This window comes from Macaca thibetana, chromosome 19, assembly GCF_024542745.1.
Source record: "Macaca thibetana thibetana isolate TM-01 chromosome 19, ASM2454274v1, whole genome shotgun sequence".
NCBI lineage: Eukaryota > Metazoa > Chordata > Mammalia > Primates > Cercopithecidae > Macaca > Macaca thibetana.
The window spans coordinates 25,196,817-25,222,441 of record NC_065596.1 but is presented as its reverse complement, the minus strand read 5'-3'; the positions used below and the strand labels follow the sequence as shown (position 1 = coordinate 25,222,441).

At 44.2% G+C, this 25,625-nt stretch overlaps 1 protein-coding gene across 2 annotated transcripts; it reads left to right on the top strand.

Moving 5' to 3' along the window:
- The first annotated feature begins 470 nt into the window (after positions 1-470).
- Positions 471-24,990, top strand: ZNF180 (zinc finger protein 180). 2 transcript variants are annotated; one of them, XM_050772113.1, is made up of 5 exons: positions 471-718; positions 3,568-3,661; positions 16,563-16,637; positions 21,239-21,365; positions 22,503-24,990. In XM_050772113.1, the coding sequence occupies exons 2-5, from the start codon at positions 3,611-3,613 to the stop codon at positions 24,245-24,247; spliced, it is 1,998 nt and encodes a 665-aa protein (XP_050628070.1). In that variant the 5' UTR covers positions 471-718; positions 3,568-3,610; the 3' UTR covers positions 24,248-24,990. The 2 variants fall into 2 exon arrangements, with proteins under 2 accessions (XP_050628070.1, XP_050628071.1); XM_050772114.1 differs by lacking the exons at positions 471-718; positions 3,568-3,661 and having other exon boundaries at positions 13,048-16,637; positions 21,031-21,365.
- The last annotated feature ends 635 nt before the right edge of the window (positions 24,991-25,625 follow it).

Genomic DNA, 25,625 nt, shown 5'->3' with positions numbered 1-25,625 from the left:
TTTATATTTTACTATTATTAAATGTAAAAACATAGATTCCTGAAGGGTTCGGTAGACGCTCCCTCCTGTGTAAAATGGGGATGTCGCAACTGTCTCACAGGTTTCCCCCAGGACTAGAGGAGACAGTGGGTCGCGCGCAGCGTCTCACAGGAAGGGGCACCCAGGAAGGGTCCCCGCCTTTTCTATTCGTTCTGAAGTCATGCCAGAGCGACTCCCTACGCGTCGATGCACTGGCTTCGGCCTCCCGGTCCCGCGTCTGGTCTTAGGGCTCCCCTAGACCTACCTGCACAAGCACAGGTGCAGCACCCCTCCAGGCACCGGACGCCGACGCCCGCTCAGCTTCTGACCGGGTCCACCGCCCCACTTCCTTGGAGGAGCCGGAACCCCGCCCACTCACCGCCCGCGCCGCGGAGGCTTCTGGGAATTGTAGTTCTGGCTCGCCGAGCCTCAGTGCACTTCCGGGTTCGGCCACAAGCGCAGCCATTGTCCCGCGCGCGGACGGTTGCTGTCGCCGAGCAGCTCGGCCCTTCAGAGTTAACCCCCAGCGACCTTGCGGATGCTGACTAGGGGAGGGGACCGAACTAGCTTAACCCGAGTCGACCGTGTGGCAGAATCGGGGCAGGGGGTTGCTTAACCCGAGTTCGTCCTGCCGCAGAGCCGTGCCAGGCACTGAGGCGGTGACAGGCCCAGCCTGGGCTGCGGGCCAGCGGACGCCCAGGTTGGTGGGGCGTGGGGCAGCTCTTGGTGTCCGATGCGCGCATGCGCAGAGTCTAGGCGGGAAGCTGGAAGAGGTGGTGAGTGTAGCGGGGAGACCTGGTATCTGTGCGGGTGGCGCGTTAGCCTGGGGTCACCGGGATTGATGGAGTTACCGAGGCAGCTGTGTATTCTGCGACTGTCCTCTGCGTGCATGCGCAGGTGCTTGGTCAGGTGGTGCTCTTGTCTGGGGCCTGAGGATGCCCAGGTGGCTGGAACACAGGGCACATGAATTGATGTAAGGGGACATCTTGAGAACTCCCCTCCTCCAATGCCGGGCATATTTAGTGGAGGCCTGAGGATGTCCGGGTTGATGGAGTACTCCATTGCAGATTGTGGTTTCTGGTGAAGAAGGGCTGTGCCACTGTCCCTTTATTCTTGAGCAAGTATTTGGGTAGGAAGCAAGAGGTGGTAGGTAAGATTCCGAGCAGGTGACCCTGGGCCCCTGGGCCTCTGGAGCAGACAGCGCGCTTCTCCAAGGTCTGGGGGGCGCTGTGGTTGGTGGAGAGACCAGGTTGGAGTTGCAGGCTGAAGGAGGGTATCAGGGCCTAGAAACAGGTTGTGGGCAGAGGGCACCCTGCACGTCCTGGGGGTGTCTGAATGGAAAACAGAAACTGGAACGGATAGTAGGGACCTATGTAGGATAGTGCAGAGCTCTAGGGCATTCAAGATGGGTAGAGACTCCGGGTTGGAGATACAGAATTTGAGTCCAGGAAGGACAGAGCTGCAACAGCTGCCATCAAATTGGTAGCTGGGGAGGAAGCAGTATGCCGCCAGCATCGTTATGAAGCAGGTGTTGCTGAGACCTTTACTTGGGCTATGCTACTTGCAGGCATGAGAATGTACAGGTTAGTAGAGGGACAGAGTCTGTGCTGCAGATTTGGTGCTGGGAAGAGCTGACCGCATGATACCCAGGCCCTCGTGTTTGGGCAAGAGAAGGCCAAAGGGCCTAGTTCCTATTGAGCTGCTGTATCATGGGCTTGAGAACCCCCACGCTGGCGAGTGCCCAAGTCCCGGGGCTGACTGTGGAGCTGTATGCTCAAGCTACTGTTTAGTTGTTGTAGTGTTCTGGCTGCAGGCAAATAGTGGGGCAGGTGACCCCCGAACCCACACAGAGGCTGTGGGTGCCTTAGATGTCCCAGGCAGGTTGAGACACAGGGTGAGGGATGTAGCTTCTTATCTCAGGAACAGGGTGTGCCCCCAGTCTGGCAGAGGAGCCAGGTCCTGGATGCAGATTGTGAGCATGAGCCTGCTCTGTGGCTGTGTCAGTAGGAGGAGGGAGCCTAGGTGGGTGGCCTGTGTGCAGTGGCTGCTGAATAGAGGTCTGGGGGCTCCAGTTTGGCTCTGGTCTTAGGAGACAAGGGGCTGCTCCAGCAGCACTCTGCACATGTGCTGGCATTCGGGCAGATTGGGGAGGCATGGGCAGTCCTAGGACCCTGGTTCTGCCTGAGGATGCCCAGGTGTGTGGAGGAAGCAGCTGCAGAGGGGCGGGACTGTGTCAGGCACCCGTTGTGCACACACACAGGTGTTTGGTTGGAAAACAGGAGGCCGGAGATGAGTTTTAGACAGAGGGTGCTGGGGTCTTTGCGTGATTGGAACCCTGATCACAGCCTAATGGTGCCCAGGTTGGTGGAAAGACAGGATCTTCCTGAGCCACAGGTGCCCCGAAAGGTGTTTGGCCAGAGTCTGGGCAGGTGTGGCTCAAGCAGGGGGCTGTGGAGTAAGGCGGAGGAAACAGTTTGGGTGCAAGTTCAGGAAACAGCTCCATTGTGAACCTACACTATGCCGTGTGAGAATATGGTGGGAGCAGGAGAGAGAGTAAGTAGGAGAGATGGGGTGCAGGGGATGGGTTGCCTAGGGTAGGATTTGCCAGGGGCTGCTCTAGCCTTGGATCCCAAAACACCTAGTTGGTACAGAGACACCTGAGCTTCTGAGACATGGATTTAGAGCTGTAGGTAGCAGGTAGGGCTGCTTTTGTCTGACTTGTGCTGGTGTCTGTTGGAGGCCCCCAGTCCTATGCAGGCCTTGTTACAGTTTCAGGCCTGAGTATACCCAAGTTGGTGGAGGGACTGGTTTAGAGCTGCAAATTCAGGGCCTGGGAGGGTGTTGGGGTAGGAATTTGGCTGGCGCTGTTGGAGTAGGAGCCAGTGGACCCCAGAAGTGTGGAGGGAACAGGATGTGAGTACAGCTGAGCTCTGTGCATATACACTTGGCTGTTTGAGCAGGAAGTGGGTGGCCCTCTGCGCTGGGTTGCTGGAGGGACAGGCCTGGCTGATTTAGGAAGGGTAGGATCAGTCTTAGTTGTTGAATCAGTTCCTGGGAGCAGTCAGTGGAGCTGTGTCACCAGCTTCATGCAGTGAGTGTGATTCTGGCCCTAGGAAGAAGTGCTGGTTTGGGGCTGTAGATTGAGGTTGGTAGGGGTAGGATGGGGTGAATACCAGGGGGTCCTCGATATGCCTGATATTTGTGGGGATCCCAGGGCCCAGTGGGATAGGAGAGGGACGGACTGGTGCTGCAGACTTTGGTGGTGGGCAGAAGGCCATGTTGGGCATAAGCTGGGCTTACAGGTAGATGGTCCAGGGGCCCAAGATAGTGGAGGAACCAGGTTGGAGCTGCAGAAACTTGGCCCGGGAGAGGGACTGAGGGACTCTCAGTACATACACGGGTATTTGGGCAGGAAGCCGGCAGGAACCTCCAGAAGTGCATTTGCTATGGGAATGCATCCTGCATCCTGGGAGCAGGGACTAATGGGGGTGGGGGCCCAGCAGTTCTGGCAGACCTGCATCTAAATGCTGTACTTGGGGCTTCTCTCAGTGCAGCTCAAGACGTCAGCACCCTGCTGTGCCTGGAGGAGAGCATGGCAGAGCAGGATGAGAAGCCCCCAGAGCCCCCGAAGGCCTGTGCACAGGTAAGTGGAGCCACCTTTCCCAGAGAGACCCAGAGCTTGGGGTCTGTCTGCAGCCTGACCTTCTGGGCTTGGGAGGCTGTGGCTCCTCCCTGACTCACTTTGCAGCCTTTTAGGGGGTTTGGGGCCCTCATGGCTCTCAGGCTTCCAACACTTACACACTATATATTTTATGAATCTCCCTGCTGGTTGCCTCACGTTTTTAGCCTAGGTAACTCTTTCTGGAAGGAATTTGGCATCCTGAATCAAAAGCCCTTAGAATACTGATTCCCTTTTGGCCAGCAATTCACAGCTTTGTTGGAGAATGAACAATTGGAAATATACTAAATGTGTGATGCAAGAGGATAGCCGAATGAATTATGGTAAGACCGTGAAATAGAATACACTGTAGCCATTGAAACTGATAGGATAATGCAAATTTAATGACAGAAAAAGTTATTTATTACCTACGTTAAGTAAACTGCACTAGGCCGGGCGCGGTGGCTCAAGCCTGTAATCCCAGCACTTTGGGAGGCCGAGACGGGCGGATCATGAGGTCGGGAGATCGAGACCGTCCTGGCTAATACGGTGAAACCCCGTCTCTACTAAAAAATACAAAAAACTAGCCGGGCGAAGTGGCTGGCGCCTGTAGTCCCAGCTACTCGGGAGGCTGAGGCAGGAGAATGGCGTGAACCCGAGAGGAGGAGCTTGCAGTGAGCTGAGATCTGGCCACTGCACTCCAGCCTGGGTGACAGAGCAAGACTCTGTCTCAAAAAAAAAAAAAAAAAAAAAAAAGTAAACTGCACTTAGAAATCATCACCTTTTAAAAAGGGATATAGTTTTTGTGTATATGGAAATTACGTTAGAAGACTATATATAAATATAGCAGTCAGTTAACAAACATTATCTGTAGTTACTTTATAAGTGACTTTGTTTTATCATTTATCAGTATTTTTCTTTTTCTCTCCCTTCCTTCCTTCCTTCCTTCCTTTCTTTCTTTCTTTCTCTTTTTTTTTTTTTTTTTTTTTTTTTTTGAGACAGGATTTTGCTCTGTCGTCCAGGTTGGAGTGCAGTGGCACAATCCTAGCTCACTGCAGCCTCAAACTCCTGGGCTCAAGCCATCCTCCTGCCTCAGCCTCCTGAATAGCTGGGACTACAGTTGGGCACCACCAAGCCTGGCTAATATTTTTGTGTGTGTGTATTTTAAAATTTTTTTGTAGAAACGATATCTCACTATGTTTTCCAGGCTGGTCTTGAAGGTCTTCAAGCCATCCTCCCACCTCAATCTCCTAAAGTGCTAGGATTACAGATATAAGCTACCACACCTGGCCTGTATTTTCATATTTTTGTACAGTGCACTTTAAGGTAAAAACATTAACAACTGGCCAAGCACAGTGGTTCACACCTATAATCCCAGTACTTTGGGAGGCCGAGGTGGGAGGATTGCTTGAGGCCAGGAGTACAGGACCAGCCTGGGCAACATAGTGAGACCCTGTCTCTATAAAAATTTTTAAAAATTAGCCAGGATAGTGGTGCCCACCTATAGTCCCAGATACTTGAGTGGGTGAGGTGGGAGGATCACCCGAGCCCAGGAGGTCTAGGATGTAGTAAGCTATGATTGTGTCACTGCACTCCAGCCTGGACAACAGAGTAAGACTCTGTCTCTAAAAAACAAGTTCCCAATTTAGAACATTTCCTACTGCAAATATTCTTTGAAAACTCTTAATTTCTTAAAACTGTTAAATTAGAGCTTCTCCTTTCTCTTCCTGAACAATTCAGCCCTGAAGCCATGAGGTGGGGGCAGTGCTAGGTGGCACCTACAGTTGTCGGGGCTGCCTGCTGTGAAGAGAGTGTCCCTGTGCAGGGTCAGTGACCAAGCAGGGTGAGGATTGCATCTGCACGGAATGACATCCCAGCATAGTCAGAGCCCACGCTTGTGCACGCGAGGCAGCCCAATGTGGGTGTCAGAGCCCAAGTGGGTGAGGCCAGTGTCCATATATGGAGATCTGGTGTGGGGTGACGGGGTCAGAGCAGGTGAGCAAGGCCTCTAGAGATGGGGTGCTTCACTGGGAGCAGTTGGAGCCCAAGTGCGGTGAGCAGGTGTCCATGGTTGATAGGGTGTTGGAGCCAGAGTGAGGTGAGATGTGCAGCTGCGTTGGGGGTCAGGTGCAGCCTGGTGTGGCATGTCAGAGCATGAGCATGTTGGGGGCATCATGCATGAGGGTGGCCTGCAGGGGTGTCAGAGCCCAGCAGCATGTGGAGGGTACGGACACAGTGGGTTGGCCTCATGTGGGCTGTCCAAGTCCAAGTGGCAGAGGAGTGAGTCTGAGAGTTGGGGCAGCCTAGCCCGGGGAGTCAAAGCCTAAGCAGGGTGAGGAGCTCCTCTTGGCAGAGGGTGGCCTAGTGTGCAATGGCAGAGCCCAGGGAGTCTGGGGAAAGCATCCATGGGGAGAGGGCATCATTGTGGAAATGGGAGCGGAGCTACCTCCAGGGGGCCAGATCAGATAAGTAAGTGTGTAATAAGGGACTGGAGCCAGGTGCTTTGCCATCAAATCAGGAAGGTACAGATATGGCAAGAAAGAACATTTGAGTGGACTCTGGTGTGCAGTGGGAATTGGAGGTTTGAATGTGGGCTCATGGCTTTCAGTACACATTAATCTAGAAATATATAGAGATGTGTGCCTGTGTCTGTGTGCGTATGTGTGCACACAGACTGCCTGTCTGTCCGTGGAGGGCCGGGAGCAGTGACATCCCAATACCACTATACATACCTAGCGCCCATACTTCACCTTCTAAATATGTTACAGGTTTTATGGGTTTATTGTTTTTTTTTGTTTGTTTTTTTTTTTTTTTTTTTTTTGAGACGGAGTCTCGCTCTGTCGCCCAGGCTGGAGTGCAGTGGCCGGATCTCAGCTCACTGCAAGCTCCGCCTCCCGGGTTCATGCCATTCTCCGGCCTCAGCCTCCCGAGTAGCTGGGACTACAGGCGCCCGCCACCTCGCCCGGCTAGTTTTTTGTATTTCTTAATAGAGACGGGGTTTCACCATGTTAGCCAGGATGGTCTCGCTCTCCTGACCTCGTGATCCGCCCGTCTCGGCCTCCCAAAGTGCTGGGATTACAGGCTTGAGCCACCACGCCCGGCCGGGTTTATTGTTAATGGCTCTTCAGTGGTAATTTTTTTTGCTGTTACAAATAGCACTGATGTAAATGTTTTGTATGTGATTCCTTGTATACATGTGCAATTGTTTTAGAAAGAGTTATGCAAATATAAGTTTACATTTATATCTTTATCAAAACTACAGGTAAAATGTGTGGGTTTTTGTTATCTTATTTTTTTTTTTTTTTTTTTTTTTTTTTTTTTTGAGACGGAGTCTCGCTCTGTCACCCAGGCTGGAGTACAGTGGCTGGATCTCAGCTCACTGCAAGCTCTGTCTCCCAGGTTTATGCCATTCTCCTGCCTCAGCCTCCCGAGTAGCTGGGACTACAGGCGCCCGCCACCTCGCCCGGCTAGTTTTTTTTTGTATTTTTAGTAGAGACGGGGTTTCACCGTGTTAGCCAGGATGGTCTCGATCTCCTGACCTCGTAATCCGCCCGTCTCGGCCTCCCAAAGTGCTGGGATTACAGGTTTGAGCCACCGCACCCGGCCTGTTATCTTATTTTTTAAGAGACAGGGTCTCACTCTGTCAGCCAGTATGGAGTACATGGCACACCAACATAGATCACTGCAGCCTGGAATTCCTGGGCTCAAGTGATCCTCCCAGCTCAATCTCCTGAGAAGGTGAGACTACAGGTGCACACAGCAATTTTTTTTATTTTTTATTTTTTGTAGAGACAGGGTCTCGCTCTGTTGCTCAGGCTGCTCTCGAACTCCTGGGATCACACCGTCCTCCCACCTTGGCCTTCCAAAGTGCCGGGATTACAGGGTGAGCCTCAGTGCCTGGCTGGTAGAATGTGTTTTGATGTGGCCATTGGTGTTCTAATTTAAGTGAGGCACTAGGTGTTTTCTGGGACTCGTAATGGTCCTTTTGCCATTTTCTTTTTTGTGAGCTGAATTAGAAGTCTGTTCATTATATGACTTTCGTCACATATTTATTGACTGCCTAACCAGTGTAAGGCCCAGTGTGAAGCACTGTGGGGAAAGATGAGGCAGACAACACTGCTCTGCATGACGTAGTTCTCACAACCAGAAATGTGCTTCTTATACTTTCCAAGGCTACATAGGAAAAGCAGAAACATCCTCTTTCTTGTATTAGTTTTCTGTTATTACGTACCCCAAAATTTTGCAGCTTAAAATAGCCAGTGTTTATTTTGTCACACAATTTCTGAGGGTCAGGAATCCAGGTCAGCTTAACTGGTTATTTCTGGTGTTCAGGGCCCCTGATGAGGTTGCAGGCAAGTTGTTGTCTGGGTTGCTGACTTCTGAAGGCTTGACTAGGTGGGAGGATATTGTTGCAAACTCACTAGATGGCTCTTGGTAAGAGGTGCTCTACACCAGAGAGGCCTCTCTCCAGGACTGTTCACAGCGTAGCAGTGGATTTCTGCCAGAGCAAATTATCCCAGTGAGAGAGAGAGAGAGAGACAGAGAGCAAGAGAGAGCAAGACAGTTAGTTGCACACAATCAAGATGAAGCCACAGTGTCTTTTATCATCTGATTTCAGAAGTGACACACCATCACTTCTTCCATATTCTGTTGGTCACACAGACCCACCTTGGTACCATTGGACAAGGACTACACAAAGGCATGAATACTAGGTAGTAAGGGTCTTTGGGAGCCATCTCAGAGTCTGGCTACCACACTTCTCAACTCTGAATGTCCTCTAGTTAATTTTAATTATTATCAGAAGATGAACAAGTACTTGATTTGGACCTGAAGAATATTAGAACCCTGGAAAGGAGAGAAAAATCAAGGTAACCCAAGCCTTTGCTTTGAATGAAGGCCATGAGTCCAGTGAGCCGATCTAGGAAGAAACCATCTGGATATTGGAGCATCACCGTAGCGATTTTAGTGGCTTATACAAGGGGAAGTAGCAGCTGGTCCAGGGAAGGCCTTGAGCCAACTCTGAGCCCTACCTGCCTTCAGGGACTGAGACCAAAACTGCTGCCAAGTAGGTGGTGGAATCTCACCCATCCACTGTCATTCTCAACATTCAAAGTCGTGCAGGTTGGCCGGGCGCGGTGGCTCAAGCCTGTAATCCCAGCACTTTGGGAGGCCGAGACGGGCGGATCACGAGGTCAGGAGATCGAGACCATCCTGGCGAACACGGTGAAACCCCGTCTCTACTAAAAAAAATACAAAAAACTAGCCGGGCGAGGTGGCGGGCGCCTGTAGTCCCAGCTACACAGGAGGCTGAGGCAGGAGAATGGCGTAAACCCGGGAGGCGGAGCTTGCAGTGAGCTGAGATCCGGCCACTGCGCTCCAGCCCCGGCGACAGAGCGAGACTCCGTCTCAAAAAAAAAAAAAAAAAAGTCGTGCAGGTTGTTGGTGGCCCCATGTGGATGGTCTATTCTGTATATTTGAGGACAGTGAGAATTATTCATGGATGATAAGGTGGGGCCGGAGAGGGAATTTTCTTGTGCATAAGGACTGAAGGGATCTTCTTGTCAGGATGATTTCTGAGAAAATCAGAGAGGGGAACCTTCTTTCCAGTGCTGTAGTTTGCGAAGGTTGGTTTTATGCCTTCTAGACTTGGTGATTAAGAAACCTCAGGACCTGCCACATGGGCTCTGTGGATGCCACATCCCTTGAGCTGAAATGTGAGCTCCATCTTCCAGCTCCCAGGGCAGGAAGAGATGGAAACATACCAAGAAGTCTGCCTGTGTAACGCCTGTGTTTTCTAAATGTCCTCACAGATAGAGAAGGTTTCCTGCCAGTACATCCCCAAAGCAGAGCTCTGAGAATTGAGTCCAGTAATACTTCTGTGATTTGTTTAGAAACTTCGTTTATTGCCCCAAGAATGCCTCACATTGGGAAAGGAATATTTGGTCGTCTCTATTTATAGGTGAGCAAGCAGCCCTAGCCCTAGGTCTGACTTGACCACTGTGTCACTATGAAGTGGACAGGTCACTCCGTGATAGCTCTGCTTGTCTCTTTTCCCCTGCTTTGGGTCCATTGGGGTCCCACCTACGTTACAGAAGGAACAGTTATTATCTCCTGCCCACAACCCTTTTCTCTGTGGAAGTCAACAGTCTAATTCCTGTTCCCATTTTGTAAAGTCTGCAAAGAAAAAGGGAAATACTCCTTTATGACCTAGAAAGGTGACCATTGAGCAAGAAGGTAATTTAAAAATGCTCCAGAGCATACAGAAAGTAAAGGTTTTCAATTCTATTCCTATGTGCCAAACTCTGCACGTGTCTCTAGTCTTGTCAAATGCAGAGAACTTTTATTGTGCTCCTACTCAATACTGAGGAGAATGTAAAGAAAAAATATACAGTGCTTTCTAATATAGAACCCAGGACCCAGGGGAGAGGTATATAGAAATGGAAGTAATATGAAAAGAATAATTTTACTGGTATAGTAAAGGGTCAGCAAAGCTAAGAAGTCCTGAGAGAAGAAGAGATGAAGCTTTCCGCTATCTGGGAATGCTTCATGGAGGAGGTAGCATTTGATCTGGGACTTGGGTGATTAGACAGACCTTGGTAAGACAATGGAAAGCAGAAGAGTTTGTGTCAGGCAATCAGTGGACTTAAATGAGCTTACTAAACTTTATTACCATTAATGTCTGCATTGGTGAAATAGACATATTACTCTTTCCTTCAAAAAAGTTTAGGCTGGGTAAAGTGGCTCATACCTGTAATCCCAGCACTTTGGGAGGCCAACGTGGGAGAATCACTTGAGGCCAGGAGTTCAAGACCAGCCTGAGCAACATAGTGAGACTCCCACCTCTACAAAAAATAAAAACAAAAAAATTAGCCAGCTGTGGTGGCGTGCCTCTGTAGTCCCAGCTGCTTGGAAGGCTGAGGCAGTAGAATAGCTTGAGCCCAGGAGTTCAAGACTATAGTAGGCTATGATGGTGCCGCTGCACTCCAGCCTGGGCAACCAAATGAGACCCTAGCTCTTAAAAAAAAAAAAAGTTTAGATGATTTTGTGAGATGGAAATTCTGAGTTGAAGTACTCTATGTATTACTAAAAATACTAGGCAAATGATAGACTACATTGACATTATCTGAAGGAAACTGAGAAAGCTAAGATGTAAATTCAGGAGATATTCCTAAAATGGTCAGTAATCCAAAGTGAGTAGAACCTAGGGAAAAAGTGAGGGTGTGTGGGTGTGCATGCATTCATGGGCTCACGTGCATTTGTCACAAGCTTATTTCTGAGCATTTAGTTTGTAAGGGTAAGTTGGGAGCAGGTTCTGGATGCTGACACTTGGAATTTTCTGAGAAGAAAAGGCACCCAACACAGGTTTCCTCTAACCAAGGGAGGGGCTTGAGCTCAGCTCTGCTTTAGTGCCTCCAGGGACCCCAGGGACAAATGCAAAGGTACAGGTAGCACATTCCATGTCCCTTCTCCTAGTGGCTGTTTATAGTCAGCACACATTTATGAAGAGCCTACTGTGTGTCAGTAGCGATCCAAGCACGGTGGAGCCACAGTAAACAGGACAGACAAGATCTCAGCTCTTATGAAGCTCCCTCTAGTGGAAGAGTTAAATGAAAAGCCAAAGGTAGAAGAATATATGTGATGTGAAGATGTGAAAGCAGGGTGAAGTGATGGAGTTGACTGCTGGGGTTGGGGCAAGGAAGGACATTTCATCCAGAGTCTGCCTTGAGGAAAGATGAGCTTTCTTTTGTTTTCTTGTGAAAACTTTTTAAACAAAAAGGTGCTGAAAACAGTTTTCATTCAAGAGGAGGTATAACCATATTCTCCAAGTAAAATAGTTTTAGCAGTTATGGCAGATAGTAACATTTTGGAATTTTGTTTCTGCCAAGTACCTGCTGAGAAAAACATTAAGTTGTCCCATTCTTGGTATTATTTCTTAACTGATAGTAGTTGTTTTTTTTTTTAAAATTAACCGACAGAGTGTGATTTTTTTTTTTTTTTTTTTTTTTTTTTTTTTTTTTTTGAGACGGAGTCTCACGCTGTTGCCCAGGCTGGAGTGCAGTGGCGCGATCTCGGCTCACTGCAAGCTCCGCCTCCTGGGTTCACGCCATTCTCCTGCCTCAGCCTCCTGAGTAGCTAGGACTACAGGCGCCCGCCACCGCGCCCGGCTAATTTTTTGTATTTTTAGTAGAGACGGGGTTTCACTGTGGTCTCGATCTCCTGACCTTGTGATCCGCCCGCCTCGGCCTCCCAAAGTGCTGGGATTACAGGCTTGAGCCACCGCGCCCGGCCTAGAGTGTGATGTTATCTGAAGGAGTCTGTAATAACTTAAAATACAGGTTAATGTTTACAAATTTTCCTTTCTTGAGTAGCTTTTCTCATTTCCCAGGCATTTTTCAAGAAAAGATGTGTTTGTCATGGGTGTGTATCAGGAATGGAATTTTTCTTTCAGACCAGATAAGATTGAATCCATTAACAGTTTGGGGTCAAAACTTTTGGCTCCCTTGTACCGTCTGTAGTTTGGTTGTGGCTATTTTTTGGCGTTGTGAGTTTTATTTTTGTTTTCTGGCATTTGGGGTTATTTTGTAATGTTCATGCAGCAATTTCAAGGCAGTTTAGGCCAGTTGTGGTGGCTCATGCCTGTAATCCCACTTTGGGAGGCTGAGGCCAGAGGATCGCTTAAGACCAGTAGTTTTTTGTATTGTTTTTTCTTTTCTCTTTGTTTTCTCTTTTTCCTTCCTTCCTTCCTTCCTTCCTTCCTTCCTTCCTTCCTTCCTTCCTTCCTTCCCTCCTTCCTTCTCCTCTTTCTTTCCTTTTTCCCTTCCCTTTCCTTCCCTCTTTCTTTCCCTTCCCTCTTTCTTTCCCTTCCCTTCCCTCTTTCTTTCCTGTCTTTCTCTTCTTTTCCTTTCCTTTCTTTCCTGTTCTTTCTTTTCCCTCTTTCTTTCCTGTCTGTCCTTCTCTTTCTTTCTCTCTTTCTTTTCTTTCTTTTTCTTTTCTGTTCTTTCTTTCCCCTCTTTCTTTCCTGTCTGTCCTTCTCTCTCCTTCCTTCCTTCTTCTTTCTTTTTCTTTTCTTTCTTTCTCTCTCTTTCTTTCTTTCTTTCTTTCTTTCTTTCTTTCTTTCTTTCTTTCTTTCTTTCTTTCTTTCTTTCTTTCTTTCTTTCTCTTTCTTGTTTCTCCCTTTCCCTCCCCTCCCCTCCCCTCCCCTCCCCTCCCCTCCCCTCCCCTTCCCTTCCCTCCCCTTCCCTTCTTGTTCTTCTCTCTTTTGTTTTCTTTTCTTTTCTTTCAGGCAAGTTTCTTTTAAAAAGTAGGCCGGGCGCAGTAGCTCATGCCTGTAATCTCAGCATTTTGGGAGGCCAAGGTGGGCAGATCATGAGGTCAAGAGATCAAGACATCCTGGCCAACATGGTGAAACCCCATCTCTGCTAAAAATACAAAAATTAGCTGGGCGTGGTAGCATGTGCCTGTAGTCCCAGCTACTCAAGAGGCTGAGGCAGGAGAGTCACTTGAACCCAGGAGGTGGAGGTTGCAGTGAGCTGAGAACGCGTCACTGCACTCCAGCCTGGGGACAGAGCTAGACTCCGTCTCAAAACAAAAACAAAAACAAACAAAAAAATAAAGGAATAAGGAATGGCTACTCCATAGGCAGAGCAAGCCCCAAGGGCTTCTGGTTGCCCATTTTCATGGTTATTTCTTGATTTTATGCTAAACAAGGGGTGGATTATTCATGAGTTTTCCAGGAATGAGGTGGACAATTCCCAGAACTGAGGGTTCCTCCCCTTTTTAGACCACATAGGGTAACTTCCTGACATTGCCATGGCATTTGTAAACTGTCATGGCGCTGATACCAGCAGTTTGAGACCAGTCTGGGCAACATGATGAGATCCTGTCTTCTACAAAAAATAAAAAGATAGTTTAACTGTTGTAGTATGTGTGGTGGTGATGCAAGCAACACCACCTCTTGGCTTTCACATTGGGCCTTCTTTACATTGCGGTAGCTCTGGCTCTTTGATACTTCTTGTGACCCTCACAACCTACCCAGTAAATATACAGTGGTGTTTTTAGGTTTGGAGAATCCTTTCCTACCTTTAAATACATTAATGCTAGCCATTTTTAAAACCATTCCTACTGTAATAGTAAAATATTTTCTAGATAGATAAGGAGAAAAAATGGACACACTTATACCTTGACCTCTCAGCATCAAGTGATCCTCCCACCTTTGCCTCCCAAGTAGCTGGGACTGTAGGCACGTACCACCATGCCTAGGTTATTTATTTATTTATTTATTCATTATTATTATTTTTTGAGATGGAGTCTCACTCTGTCCCCCAGTTAAATGGCGTAGTCTTAGCTCACTGCAAACTCCGACTCCCAGATTCAGGTGATTCTCATGCCTTAGCCTCCCTAGTAGCTGGGACTGCAGGTGTGTGCCACCACACCTAACTAATTTTTTTTTTTTTGTATTTTTAGTTGTATTTTTAGTTGAGATGGGGTTTCGCCATGACCAGGCTGGTCTCGAACTCCTGATCTCAGGCAATCTGCCCACCTCGGCCTCCCAAAGTGCTAGAATTACAGATGTGAGCCACCATGCTCGGCCTATTTTATATATTTTGTATAGACAGGGGAGCCTCGCTATGTTGCCGAGGCTGGCCTCAAACTCCTGGGCTCAAGTGATCCTCCCACCTCAGCCTCCCAAAGCACTGTGGTTACAGGTATGAGCTGCTGCACCTGGCCACTTTTATTTTCTTTTAGTTTTTGATCCAATGGCTTCTAAATAAATGAGTTATCAAAAATTAGCAGTAGTTGCTTTTCAGTGTTTGATTTGAGAAGGAGCAAAGTGTACTTGAATGGACTCTCATTTAACAGACTGAATTATTGTATCCTGTAGGAAAAAACCTGAGGACACTACAAAGGAATTGTGTTGTTTTTAAAGAGGGAAACACCTTTTCTGGTTTCCAAATATTTAATTAAAATAAGCGCTTTTGAAAAACATAGATGCAGTATAAAAAGAGAGACAGTGAACCTGCTCCTCAGTTCTACCCCTTCGAAGAATAACTCCTTTTAATGCTTCTGAGAACATCCTTCCAGACTTTTCCGTGCATATTTATATTTTATAGAAATCTGTTCATCTTCTGTATAATGTTCTTAATTTTTTCACTCAATATATTACATCTTTCTATTATTTGTGTGTGTTAGTACATGCAAATTTATGTCTTCTTCTCTTGGCTGCTAAATAGTATTCAGTCATCTGAATAAAGCATAATTTATTTAACCAGGCACTTCCTAATGGACATTTAATCTCCCTTCCCAGCTTGCTATGATAATATAACTTGCTAGTGAGATTTCTTGTACATGCATCCTGATGTACTTTATGTTATTTCCTAAGGATAAGTACTTACAAGTAGACTTACTGGATGTTACATTACACTTTAAAAAATACTGCCTTTTTAAAAAAAATAAAAGAATGTATATAAAAATGGAATCAACTCTGTATATGAATTAATAATATCGGACCAAAATGTCAATTTCCCGGTTTTGACAATGCACTGTGGTTATATATGATATTACCAGGGAAAGCTGAGTGTGGCTCTATTTTTGCCACTTCTTGTGAATCTTTAAGGATTTCAAAATAAAGCATTATTTATAAATACAAATATTTAATATATAGCCAATACAGGATGGTTCTATCAATTTATACTTCTTCTAAGAATATATGAAGCTCTTGGCCAGTGGATCGCCAGAGCTGGAGTCGTTAGCAACAGACTAATGACTGTGACTGTCACAAAAACACCCTATGTGGTCAGGATGGTGGTTATGTACAGGGCTTAAGCAAATAAGTAAATATAAAGAGGAAAATGGGAGTGAGAGAAAGAAGGTATACATAAAGAAAGGAGAAAAGCTAGATAGAACAAAATGTGTTATTGAATTGTAATTGGAGGTATCCCAGTGCGTTTATGGTCTCTAATATATACAGATACAGAAATAGATGTTTGATTCTGATGTAAAGAGGTGAGCATCTGTTTGTATATTCACGGCAGTTTCTTCAAGGTTGCGTGTGCATTTTTCTTTGTCTGTTTCTCTGTTGAGGCTACCTTTTACTGATTTGGAAAAAGTCTTAATAGTATAGATTCTAACTGATCATGTGGCACTTTATGCTAAACACTTTTTTTTTTTTTTTTTGAGATAGAGTCTTGCTCTGTTGCCTAGGCTAGAGTACAATGGCGTGACGTTGGCTCACTGCCACCTCCGCCTCCTGTGTTCAAGTGATTGTCCTGCCTCAGCCTCCCAAGTAGCTGGGACTACAGGTGCGCATCACCATGCCTGGCTAGTTTTTGCATTTTTAGTAGAGATGGGGTTTCACCATGTTGGCCAGGCTGGTCTCAAACTCCTGACCTCAAGTGATCTGCCTGCCTCAGCCTTCCAAAGTGTTGGGATTACAGGTGTGAGCCACAACACCCGGCCTGCTAAACATCTTATGAAATTAATTTGTTGATCTTTTTCTTTATGATTCTGGCATTGGTCATGCTGTATTCCATTTTACTTGCTTATAATTTTGTGACCCAGGAATTTTGGCAGGGCCTGCTGGACAGCTCTTTGCTCCTTAGTGTCTTGGATCACTCAGTCAGCTGCATTTAGCTGCAACTGGGCTGGGCCAGAAGACCCAGAAAAACCTCATGCCCAGGTCTCTGTAGGCCTTGATGCTCCTCCAGGTATCTCCTGTCTCTCTCCACATGGTTAGCTGAGCTTATACTGGGAGGAGGGAGCAGAAATACGGTGGGAGGGAGGCGTTAAAGTAGGTGGTATGTCAAATCTTAGCCCACTGACAGGAGATTTGAGCTGCCACTTAGCTCCCTGATTGTCTTCCTTTTTCTCATCTGTTTTGCCTTCTCAGGATTCTTTCCTTCCTCAAGAGATTATCATCAAAGTCGAGGGAGAAGACACTGGGTCACTGACCATCCCATCTCAGGTAGGTTGGGCAAGGCCTCTGTCTTTGCACTGAGAAACGTGCATGGCTGGGAAGTGAGTAGAAAGTGAGGAAATGAAGATAAGAGTGGACAACTTTTTCAAGAAGTTTGGTTGTTGTGTGAAAGGTAGAAGAAAGTGAAAACTTCAAGGACTTTTGAGATTGAGGGTTTTTTCTTTTTAAAGGGATTGAAAAGATTGAATTCAGTTTAAATGATTGCAGGAAGGAGTTAGTAGAGGAAAAAAAGTTATTGATCAGGAGACAAGAGAGAAACTGTAAAGCAGAGTCCTTGGTTAGCATCAGAGAAATTAATTCAGAACATCTTGAATAAATTAGCTGTATATGAGGAGAAGGATTTGTATAGGAACAGTGAGGTTGAGGGAGTTATTTGAAAGCTTGATCTTTCACTGTGAAAAATCAGATGAGCATGTTGGTGGGAACTGGAATGGAGAGATGTATGACAAGGTAGAGAAGGCTTAAAATAGCAATTTTGGATTATGAGAGGAAACAGGCTGCTCCAGTAAATGTAATAGGATTGCTGGTCAATCTGAAAGATTCATTCAGAGATATTGGCCATTAATTTATAATACTCTATCCTGCTGCTTTTGTGGATTTTTTCCCTGCAGTGGCAATTTGTAGTCCACTTTCCACAGACAGCAGATTGACATTCAAATTAATTTAGTTTTTGTAATTTGCCAGGTCCACTTCCTATGGAGTGGACCCTCCAAAGATCAAGGGAATATTTGAAAGGGAATTTAAAAATATCTCAAGTAGAAAGATTAAAAAGAATGATCCATGGACCTTAAATTGAGTAATTAATATGGAAGTGATAAAGAGTCCACTAAGTAGAAATGACAAGAATATAGGCTGGTAGTGGTAATAGTAGACATTTCAGTAGCGTAATGGCCCTAAACCATCAAGGAACAAGAGTAAAGGGAGACAGTTGAGCCAATACAGTGGAGCAATCTGACATTGTAGTGAAACATGGGCAGTTTTGTATTTGTGACTCAAAAGGTGGAGTGTTTTATGATAATTTCAAGGTCTGGGGTGTCCCCCTAAGAGTGAGCTGATGAAGAGCAGCTTCAGGATATGAGACTTGGGTTAGCCATATGAATTGATGACTGAGAACACAGTCTCTGAAATGTACAAGCTTGAGGTTACATCCCAACTACTAACCTTAGGCATATGTCTTAATTTCTCTGACTCCCTTGGTCTTCATAAGAAAAAAGTAGTACTGCTAATAGTGTTTCCTCACAGGAGCCCTATGAGAATTAAATGAATGATAATCTATGTGACATGTTAGCACAATGCCTGACACTGTGGTGGTGCTTCATGCAAACTCATTAAAGTCAGTTATTTTTATATTCTCATCAGCTGAGTATATAAGTGGATGCTATAGACAATATGAGACAAGACAGTACAAGTTCTTATAGTAGAGGGTAAATCCCAAGTATGAATCTTCAGTGAATGGGGGTGGGGGTGGTGTTCAGGAGGTGGGTAGGACAGAGCTCCAAGAAGTGAGGTAAATGGCTTGAGTTTCAGAGTAACTGGGAGGGCATGCACTCCTTCTTCGATGCTGAAATCCCTAGGATTGGAGAGTATGAGCATTCTTAGCCTCTGAGGACTGAGGAGGAGGGAAGTTGTCAGTGGGAAGTGTAAGTCTCCAGTAACACAGGGATGTATAGGGAATGTTTGGTGAAGGATATTGAAACTGCAGGCTGGAGTGCAGTGGTGTGATCATGGCTCACTGCAGCCTTGACTTCCCAGGCTCAGGTGATTCTCCAAACCTCAGCCTGCTGAGTAGCTGGGACTATAGGCACGCACCAGCACATCAAGCTAAGTTTTTGTGTTTTTAGTAGAGACTGGGTTTCACCATGTTGCCCACGCTGGTCTTGAATTCCTGGGCTGAAATGATCCACCCACCTTGGTCTCCGAAAGTGCTGGGATTATGGGCATGAGCCACCACACCTGGCCTATTTTATTGTTACAAAAGATGAGTTTCGAGGGCACGGTTGAAGGTTTTAGGAAGGAGTTTTCAGGCATGGGGAGTTTGGGACAAGTGAAAAGAATAAAATAAGTGGGATAGAAGTCCAGAAAAGCTAGTATCTGCACATTGAGGAGACTTTTCAAATGGGTATGTGGTACAGCTTGTGAGATTCAGGTGAGGGAAGATGAGTTAAATCAATCTGGGTGAGGGTTATTTTAATATATTAGAAGGTTTATTGATACTGTTGATTCACTTACTGAAATAATTTACTAAATATAAATGTAATATCTACTATATATAAATACTATGTTAAGCATTGGAGTTACATTTGCAAACTGTAAATACCTTGTCTCTGCCTTCATGGATCATGGCCTAGTGACAGAGATGACTATTATGCAAATAGGAAAGTGTGATGATAGAAGTCCATGGAACTTTGAGAGTATATAGTTGGGAGTGGAGTGGGGGTGCTAATCTAGTTGAGTATTATCTGTTTGACATTTGAACAAGCTTTATACTAAAGAGACCTATATTAAACAGAAAGGGGGAGTGTTTATTAAAAAGAAGCATGCATTACAGATTGAAAGACAACACCTTAAAGATTAATGTTAAATACAGGTGGCAGTTGGCAAGTTATTTTTTGAATTTCACGTTGGGCTAATCATGAAAACATTTGAGGTTTCAGTGACATTTTTAGGCTCAAACTTAGAAAGAGGCATATACAGCAGTATTTTGCATGTGTTTTCATGACATTCAGGACCCTGTATCCTATTCATGAACTGCAGCTCAAGAATGCCTGGTCTATTTAAAGAGCCTTTAGTGGCAAGAGGCATTCAACTTCCCCTTGCCTTTGCTGCTCCTGGATAAGGACAGATCACCCTTAGCACTTCTTTTTTGGATTAAAATTCCTGCCCAGTTATCTTAAGAACAGGCCCTTTCCTGCTTAGAGGAGGCAGCCCAAGAGACCCCATTTATATGGCAGTAATAACAGCGAATGTCTCCTAAAAGGCTCTGCCATGCAGCTGGATATGGATAGAAACAGAACTGTTATTTGAAGGCTGAGCGTTCAGAATAAAGGTCACCTTGACTCTCAGTCAATCTTTCAGGATCCTGAGACCTACTCGTGTAACAGTATAGGCTAAGCACCCCAATCCAAAAATCTGAAATTGTCCAAAATTTGAAGGTTTTAGGGCCCCGACATGATGCCACAAGTGGAAAATTCTACACCTAACTTCATGTGACCAGTCACAGTCAAAACTTTGTTTCATACACAAAAATTTTTAAAAATTGCATACAATTACCTTTAGTCTATATGTTTAAGGTGTATATGAAACATAAATGAATTTGTGTTTAGACTTGGATCCCATCTTCAAGGCATCTCATCATGTAAATGCAAATATTTCAAACTCTGAAATCCAAAATGCTTCTAAAATGCTTCTAGTTGTAATTATTTTGGCTAAGGGATACTCATCCTGTAATTGCTGGCCTTTGTTGTTTCATCAGTAAACCCTGCTAGTGGCTTTTCATAGATCATTGTAATTATTCATTCAACCCAATGAGTTAGGTATTATTAGGCCTAATATATAGAAAGGGAATAAACTCACCACTAAAAGACAGATTGGGTCAGGTGTGGTGGCTCATCCCTGATTCCTGTAATTCCAGCACTGTAGGAGTCTGAGATGGGAGGATTCCTTGAACACAGGAGTCTGAGACCAGCCTAAGCAATATAATGAGGGTCTGTCTCTACAAAAAATTTAAAAATTAGCCAGGCATGGTGGTACACACCTGTAGTCCCAGCTACTTGGGAGAGTAGGTGGGAGGATCACTTGAACCCAGAAGATGGAGGCTGCAGTGGGCCATGATTATGCCACTGTACTCCATCCTGGGCAACAGAGTGAGGCTCTGTCTCAAAAGAAAAAAAAAAGACAAATTGTTAGATATATTTTTTAAGCCAGATATATGCCCTTTATAGGTAAGAAAGCCAAGTCTTTTTATCTTCTACATCCAGTGTTCTTCACCTATACATACTGCTTTTCATCGAGGTCCACATTTCATTTTCTGTCTCATGCATTAGCAAAGTACAGCCTGTGGCTGTTTTTGTAAATAAAGATCTATTGTAATGTAGCCACACCCATTTGTTTATATATTTTCTGTGGCTAATTTCTTGCTATAGCAGCAGAATTGAGTAGTGTGACAGAGACTGTGTGACTGGTAAAGTGTAATATTTACTATCTGGCCTTTGACAGAAAAAAAATTAACCACCCTTGTTTCATTAGTTTCTTGGGAATTTCGAGGGAATTCCTAAGTGGGAATTCTATATTCACCGTGCAAAAGTCAGAATAAGCATCTTTTTATAAGGCGGACAAGATAAAATAGTTTATATCAGTTCTTATCTGGTGTTCCTCTTTGGAGTTGTAAAAACAGGTCCAGCATCCAAAACCCAAAGAGCTCACCCAGAAGGCACCTGTACATCTTGACTGGAATCTTTTGGGCACTGACAATCTCAGGACAACTCCCAGGTCACCAGATTTTCCTTTTTCCGTCTGTCAGACTTTTCTTCCTCCATAAACTTTGGAAGGAAATGACGCCCAGCTGAGCGGGAATTTGTGTCCTTTTTTAGGAAGGAGTGAACTTCAAAATTGTGACTGTGGACTTCACACAGGAGGAACAGGGTACTTGGAACCCTGCTCAGAGGACCCTGGACAGAGATGTGATCCTGGAGAACCACAGGGACCTAGTCTCTTGGAGTAAGAATACATTCCTCTTTAATGAAGATCCATATACTGAAATGATTTCACATTCTGATTGATTAAGAACTGTGAAATTCAGCAGCCAGAATGATTTTGGCTGCATATAGATTGTGTTTGTGCTTTTTATTCCTCAGTGAAGATTAATTTTAGTTTGTAGGGTAGAAACAGTGCAGATTCTTGGGCTTGAGATTTTCAGTCTTCATGTTCCTAAAGACCAAAGTCTGGGACCAGATTCTGCAGTAATTTTCTTTTGTTCCCAGTTTTGAACACTCAAATTCCTATATATTTCCTTATCAGCTTTTTGAACCAGATACAGTCTCCTAGTTGGAGCAAGGGAAAGAATATAAAAAGAATTTTCCAATACATGTGTTCATGTGAGAACCAGACACATAGGGGTCATTACAGGTGTAGAAGGTTCATTTGAAAAAATCCCCATAGAAGATGCCACATTTTTCTTCATTTCCTACCTCCTGATGGACTGTATATATGACTACTTTTTCCATATATACTCTCTATTGCTTGACTTAGTAGCCACCCAGGCTACTGGGAGCAAACTTCTAGTCTCTTTCAGTTGGAATCACAGAAATTCATGGGGCTATATTAGCTCCTAAGGTATTTAGGGAACTGGATAATAATGCCCCATTCCTTTTCTTTTGTTCACAAACGTAGTGTCCTCGTGTCTCACTGACACAGAGTAGAGTATTTAGCAAGTTTTATGCCTTCAGAAATTCCTAGATAGGTAGACACTAATCTCTTAGTGAACACCTGTGTAGCACTAAAGAGTGGAAAAGACTCTATTCTTTACATATTGCAAAATTGGGTTGCAATTCTGTAGGTTCTACGTAGATGATCTTATTTTGGAATATGCAGGTATTTGACATCCAGAGTCTTATTTATTTGGACTAAGATTAAACCAAGATTACAATGTTCCATTTTAATGCTCTATTGTAATATTGGGCTGTGGTAGTTCTGTACTTAATGCTTTATCTCACCCTTTTGTTTTTTCAACCTAGGTTATTGATCAGTATTTGAAAACAAATCCATATATATTTTTCATACTTTCTTGTTAGCTTTATTCCATTTTTCAAGCTCTGATAGTTTTTGGCTAAGATATCTTATATTGCTTTCTTTCAGACTTGACAACTGCAGTTGGAAAAAAAGATCCAACTTCAAAGCAGAGCATTTTTGATGAAGAACCAGCTAATGGAGTGAAGATAGAAAGGCTTACAAGGGATGATCCTTGGTTATCTTCATGTGAAGAAGTTGGTGATTATAAAGACCAGTTGGAGAAGCAACAGGAAAAACAAGAGATACTTTTGCAGGAAGTGGCATTCACTGAAAGGAATGCAGTTATTCATGAGAGAGTCTGCAAAAGTGATGAACCTGGGGAGAAGAGTGGTCTGAATTCCAGTCTATTTTCGTCCCCAATTATATCCATAAGAAACCATTTTCATAAACATGTATCACATGCTAAAAAATGGCATCTTAATTCTGCTGTAAACAGTCATCAGAAGATTAATGAGAATGAGACTCTATATGAAAATAATGAATGTGGAAAACCCCCTCAGAGCATTCACCTTATTCAGTTTACAAGAACTCAAACAAAAGACAAATCCTATGGATTTAGTGACAGTATTCAATCTTTTTGCCATGGTACACCCCTACATATACATGAAAAAATTCATGGAGGAGGAAAAACCTTTGATTTTAAAGAATGTGGGCAAGTTTTGAACCCCAACATATCCCATAATGAACAACAGAGAATTCCTTTTGAAGAGAGTCAATATAAGTGTAGTAAAACCTCTCAGAGTTCCTCCGTTACTCAAAGCATGAGAAATAATTCTGAAGAGAAACCTTTTGAATGTAATCAGTGTGGGAAATCCTTCAGCTGGAGCTCTCATCTTGTTGCACATCAGAGAACTCATACAGGGGAGAAACCTTATGAATGTAGTGAATGTGGAAAATCCTTCGGCCGGAGTTCACACCTTGTTTCCCATCAGAGAACTCATACTGGAGAGAAGCCTTACAGGTGTAATCAGTGTGGGAAATCCTTTAGCCAGAGTTATGTCCTTGTTGTGCATCAAAGAACTCATACTGGAGAGAAGCCTTATGAATGCAATCAATGTGGAAAGTCATTCAGGCAGAGCTATAAACTTATTGCACATCAAAGAACACATACCGGAGAGAAGCCCTATGAATGTAATCAGTGTGGGAAATCATTTATCCAGAGCTATAAACTTATTGCACATCAAAGAATTCATACTGGAGAAAAGCCCTATGAATGCAATCAGTGTGGGAAATCCTTCAGTCAAAGTTATAAACTTGTTGCTCATCAGAGAACTCACACAGGAGAAAAACCCTTTGAATGTAATCAGTGTGGGAAATCCTTCAGCTGGAGCTCTCAGCTTGTTGCACATCAAAGAACACACACTGGAGAGAAACCGTATGAATGTAGTGAATGTGGAAAATCTTTTAACCGCAGTTCTCACCTCGTTATGCATCAGAGAATTCACACTGGGGAAAAACCATATGAATGTAATCAGTGTGGGAAATCCTTCAGCCAGAGTTATGTTCTTGTTGTACATCAGAGAACTCATACTGGAGAAAAGCCCTATGAATGCAGTCAATGTGGGAAGTCCTTCAGACAGAGTTCATGCCTTACTCAACATCAGAGAACTCATACTGGAGAGAAACCGTTTGAATGTAATCAGTGTGGAAAAACATTTAGCTTGAGTGCTCGACTTATTGTGCATCAAAGAACTCACACTGGAGAGAAACCCTTTACATGTATTCAGTGTGGAAAAGCTTTCATTAATAGCTATAAACTTATCAGGCATCAGGCAACTCATACTGAAGAGAAACTCTATGAATGTAACTAGTTTCTAAGTCAGCTGGGATTTATTCCCTTTTATTCTTTTAAAAAGTTTATTTTAAGGTAGTACATGTTGTGGGAAGAACTACTGTAAAAAACAATATATGTGAGAAAACTTCCAGTCCTCTGTTAATTGTGCGTCTGAAATTTGTTCTGGAAAAGAAAGGGGGAAAATCTATGAATGACTTTTCAACCTAGCAATTCCATATACAACGTTAAACTTGATTCTTATGACATATTCCTACGAAAATAATAAATATTGGCACTTTTCCTTGCAGAAAGCACTCTGACCTGAATCAGAGAAAATCATATGCCAAAGCCAGCTGCCAGTGTGTTAGACCTTTTTCCATAAAGAGTAAATGGAATACTAACACTAATGGACTTACTGAGAAGATTGAAAGGTTGCTGTAGTGTTTAAACTTAGGCTGGAAAACCATATTTTAGTGCTTAATTTTACTACATGATCTTCCAATGAGATAGCTTGTAATCTGTTCCTTACAGCACTTGCTGTTTTATGTGAAGATTTTGTAAATTTTAGGAATGTGTCTACGATATGTAGTGAAAAATGTGGAAAAATAATATAGAAATAATATTGACTTCTATAACCATTATGATAAAATATTTGTGTATGGATTAGAATAGAAAGGGATTATGGATATATCTATTCAGTTTTTTGGTTTATGTTTGGCCTTTTTGGAACGTATGCTGTTGTGCTATGATAAATGATATAACGAGTAAAACTTATTCAAAAACAAAAATGAAATCCAAAGATTTCCTTCTTTGACTATTTAGGAAAGACTAAGCAACCAAATAGCAAAAGATCCCTCAGGATAATGAGGTTTATGTTTGGATTAGCATGAGCAGATTACTATTTAGGACATAGATTCCTAGGAACATTCCTCACTGAAAATAAAATAGATCCCTGGAAATAGGTAACTAGAAATTTTGGCCAGACATGGTTTCCTATGAAGAATTGAGAATGTGTGGGAACTATAGAGGGCAAGTGGGCTTGTTTTCATATATGCAAAGCAATATTAAGGAGCTCTGTTTTCATGTTTTTGTTCTTCTCATGTAGTATTGTCTCTTTCCTCTGGGATATGTTCCCTGATGTGAGAGTACTCTGAATAGAAGGGTGCTTCCCTGACTCAGTGCTGACCATCTAAATTATGCTTGCAAGAATGCTTTAATGAGGCAAGGTTTTAGTTACTCTTTGATATTTAAGATTTGATTAACATATCTTTCTGACCTTTTCCCTGAATCATGAACTTGAATCCTGTGGATTACCATATATTGAAGCCTCTGATCCCAGAAAGGTAATAAGCTCAAAGTTGAACTGAGAGATCAGATAATAGAGGTTGATACCCTTGGGACAGGAAGGAAAACTT

Bases quoted from the DNA above. Each gene is read 5' to 3' on its own strand.
- ZNF180 (XM_050772113.1), top strand. From the start codon at position 3,611: ATGGCAGAGCAGGATGAGAAGCCCCCAGAGCCCCCGAAGGCCTGTGCA. The intron at 16,638-21,238 runs GTAGGTTGGGCA...GTCCTTTTTTAG, and splicing joins CACTGACCATCCCATCTCAG to GAAGGAGTGAACTTCAAAAT. The intron at 21,366-22,502 runs GTAAGAATACAT...GCTTTCTTTCAG, and splicing joins CAGGGACCTAGTCTCTTGGA to ACTTGACAACTGCAGTTGGA.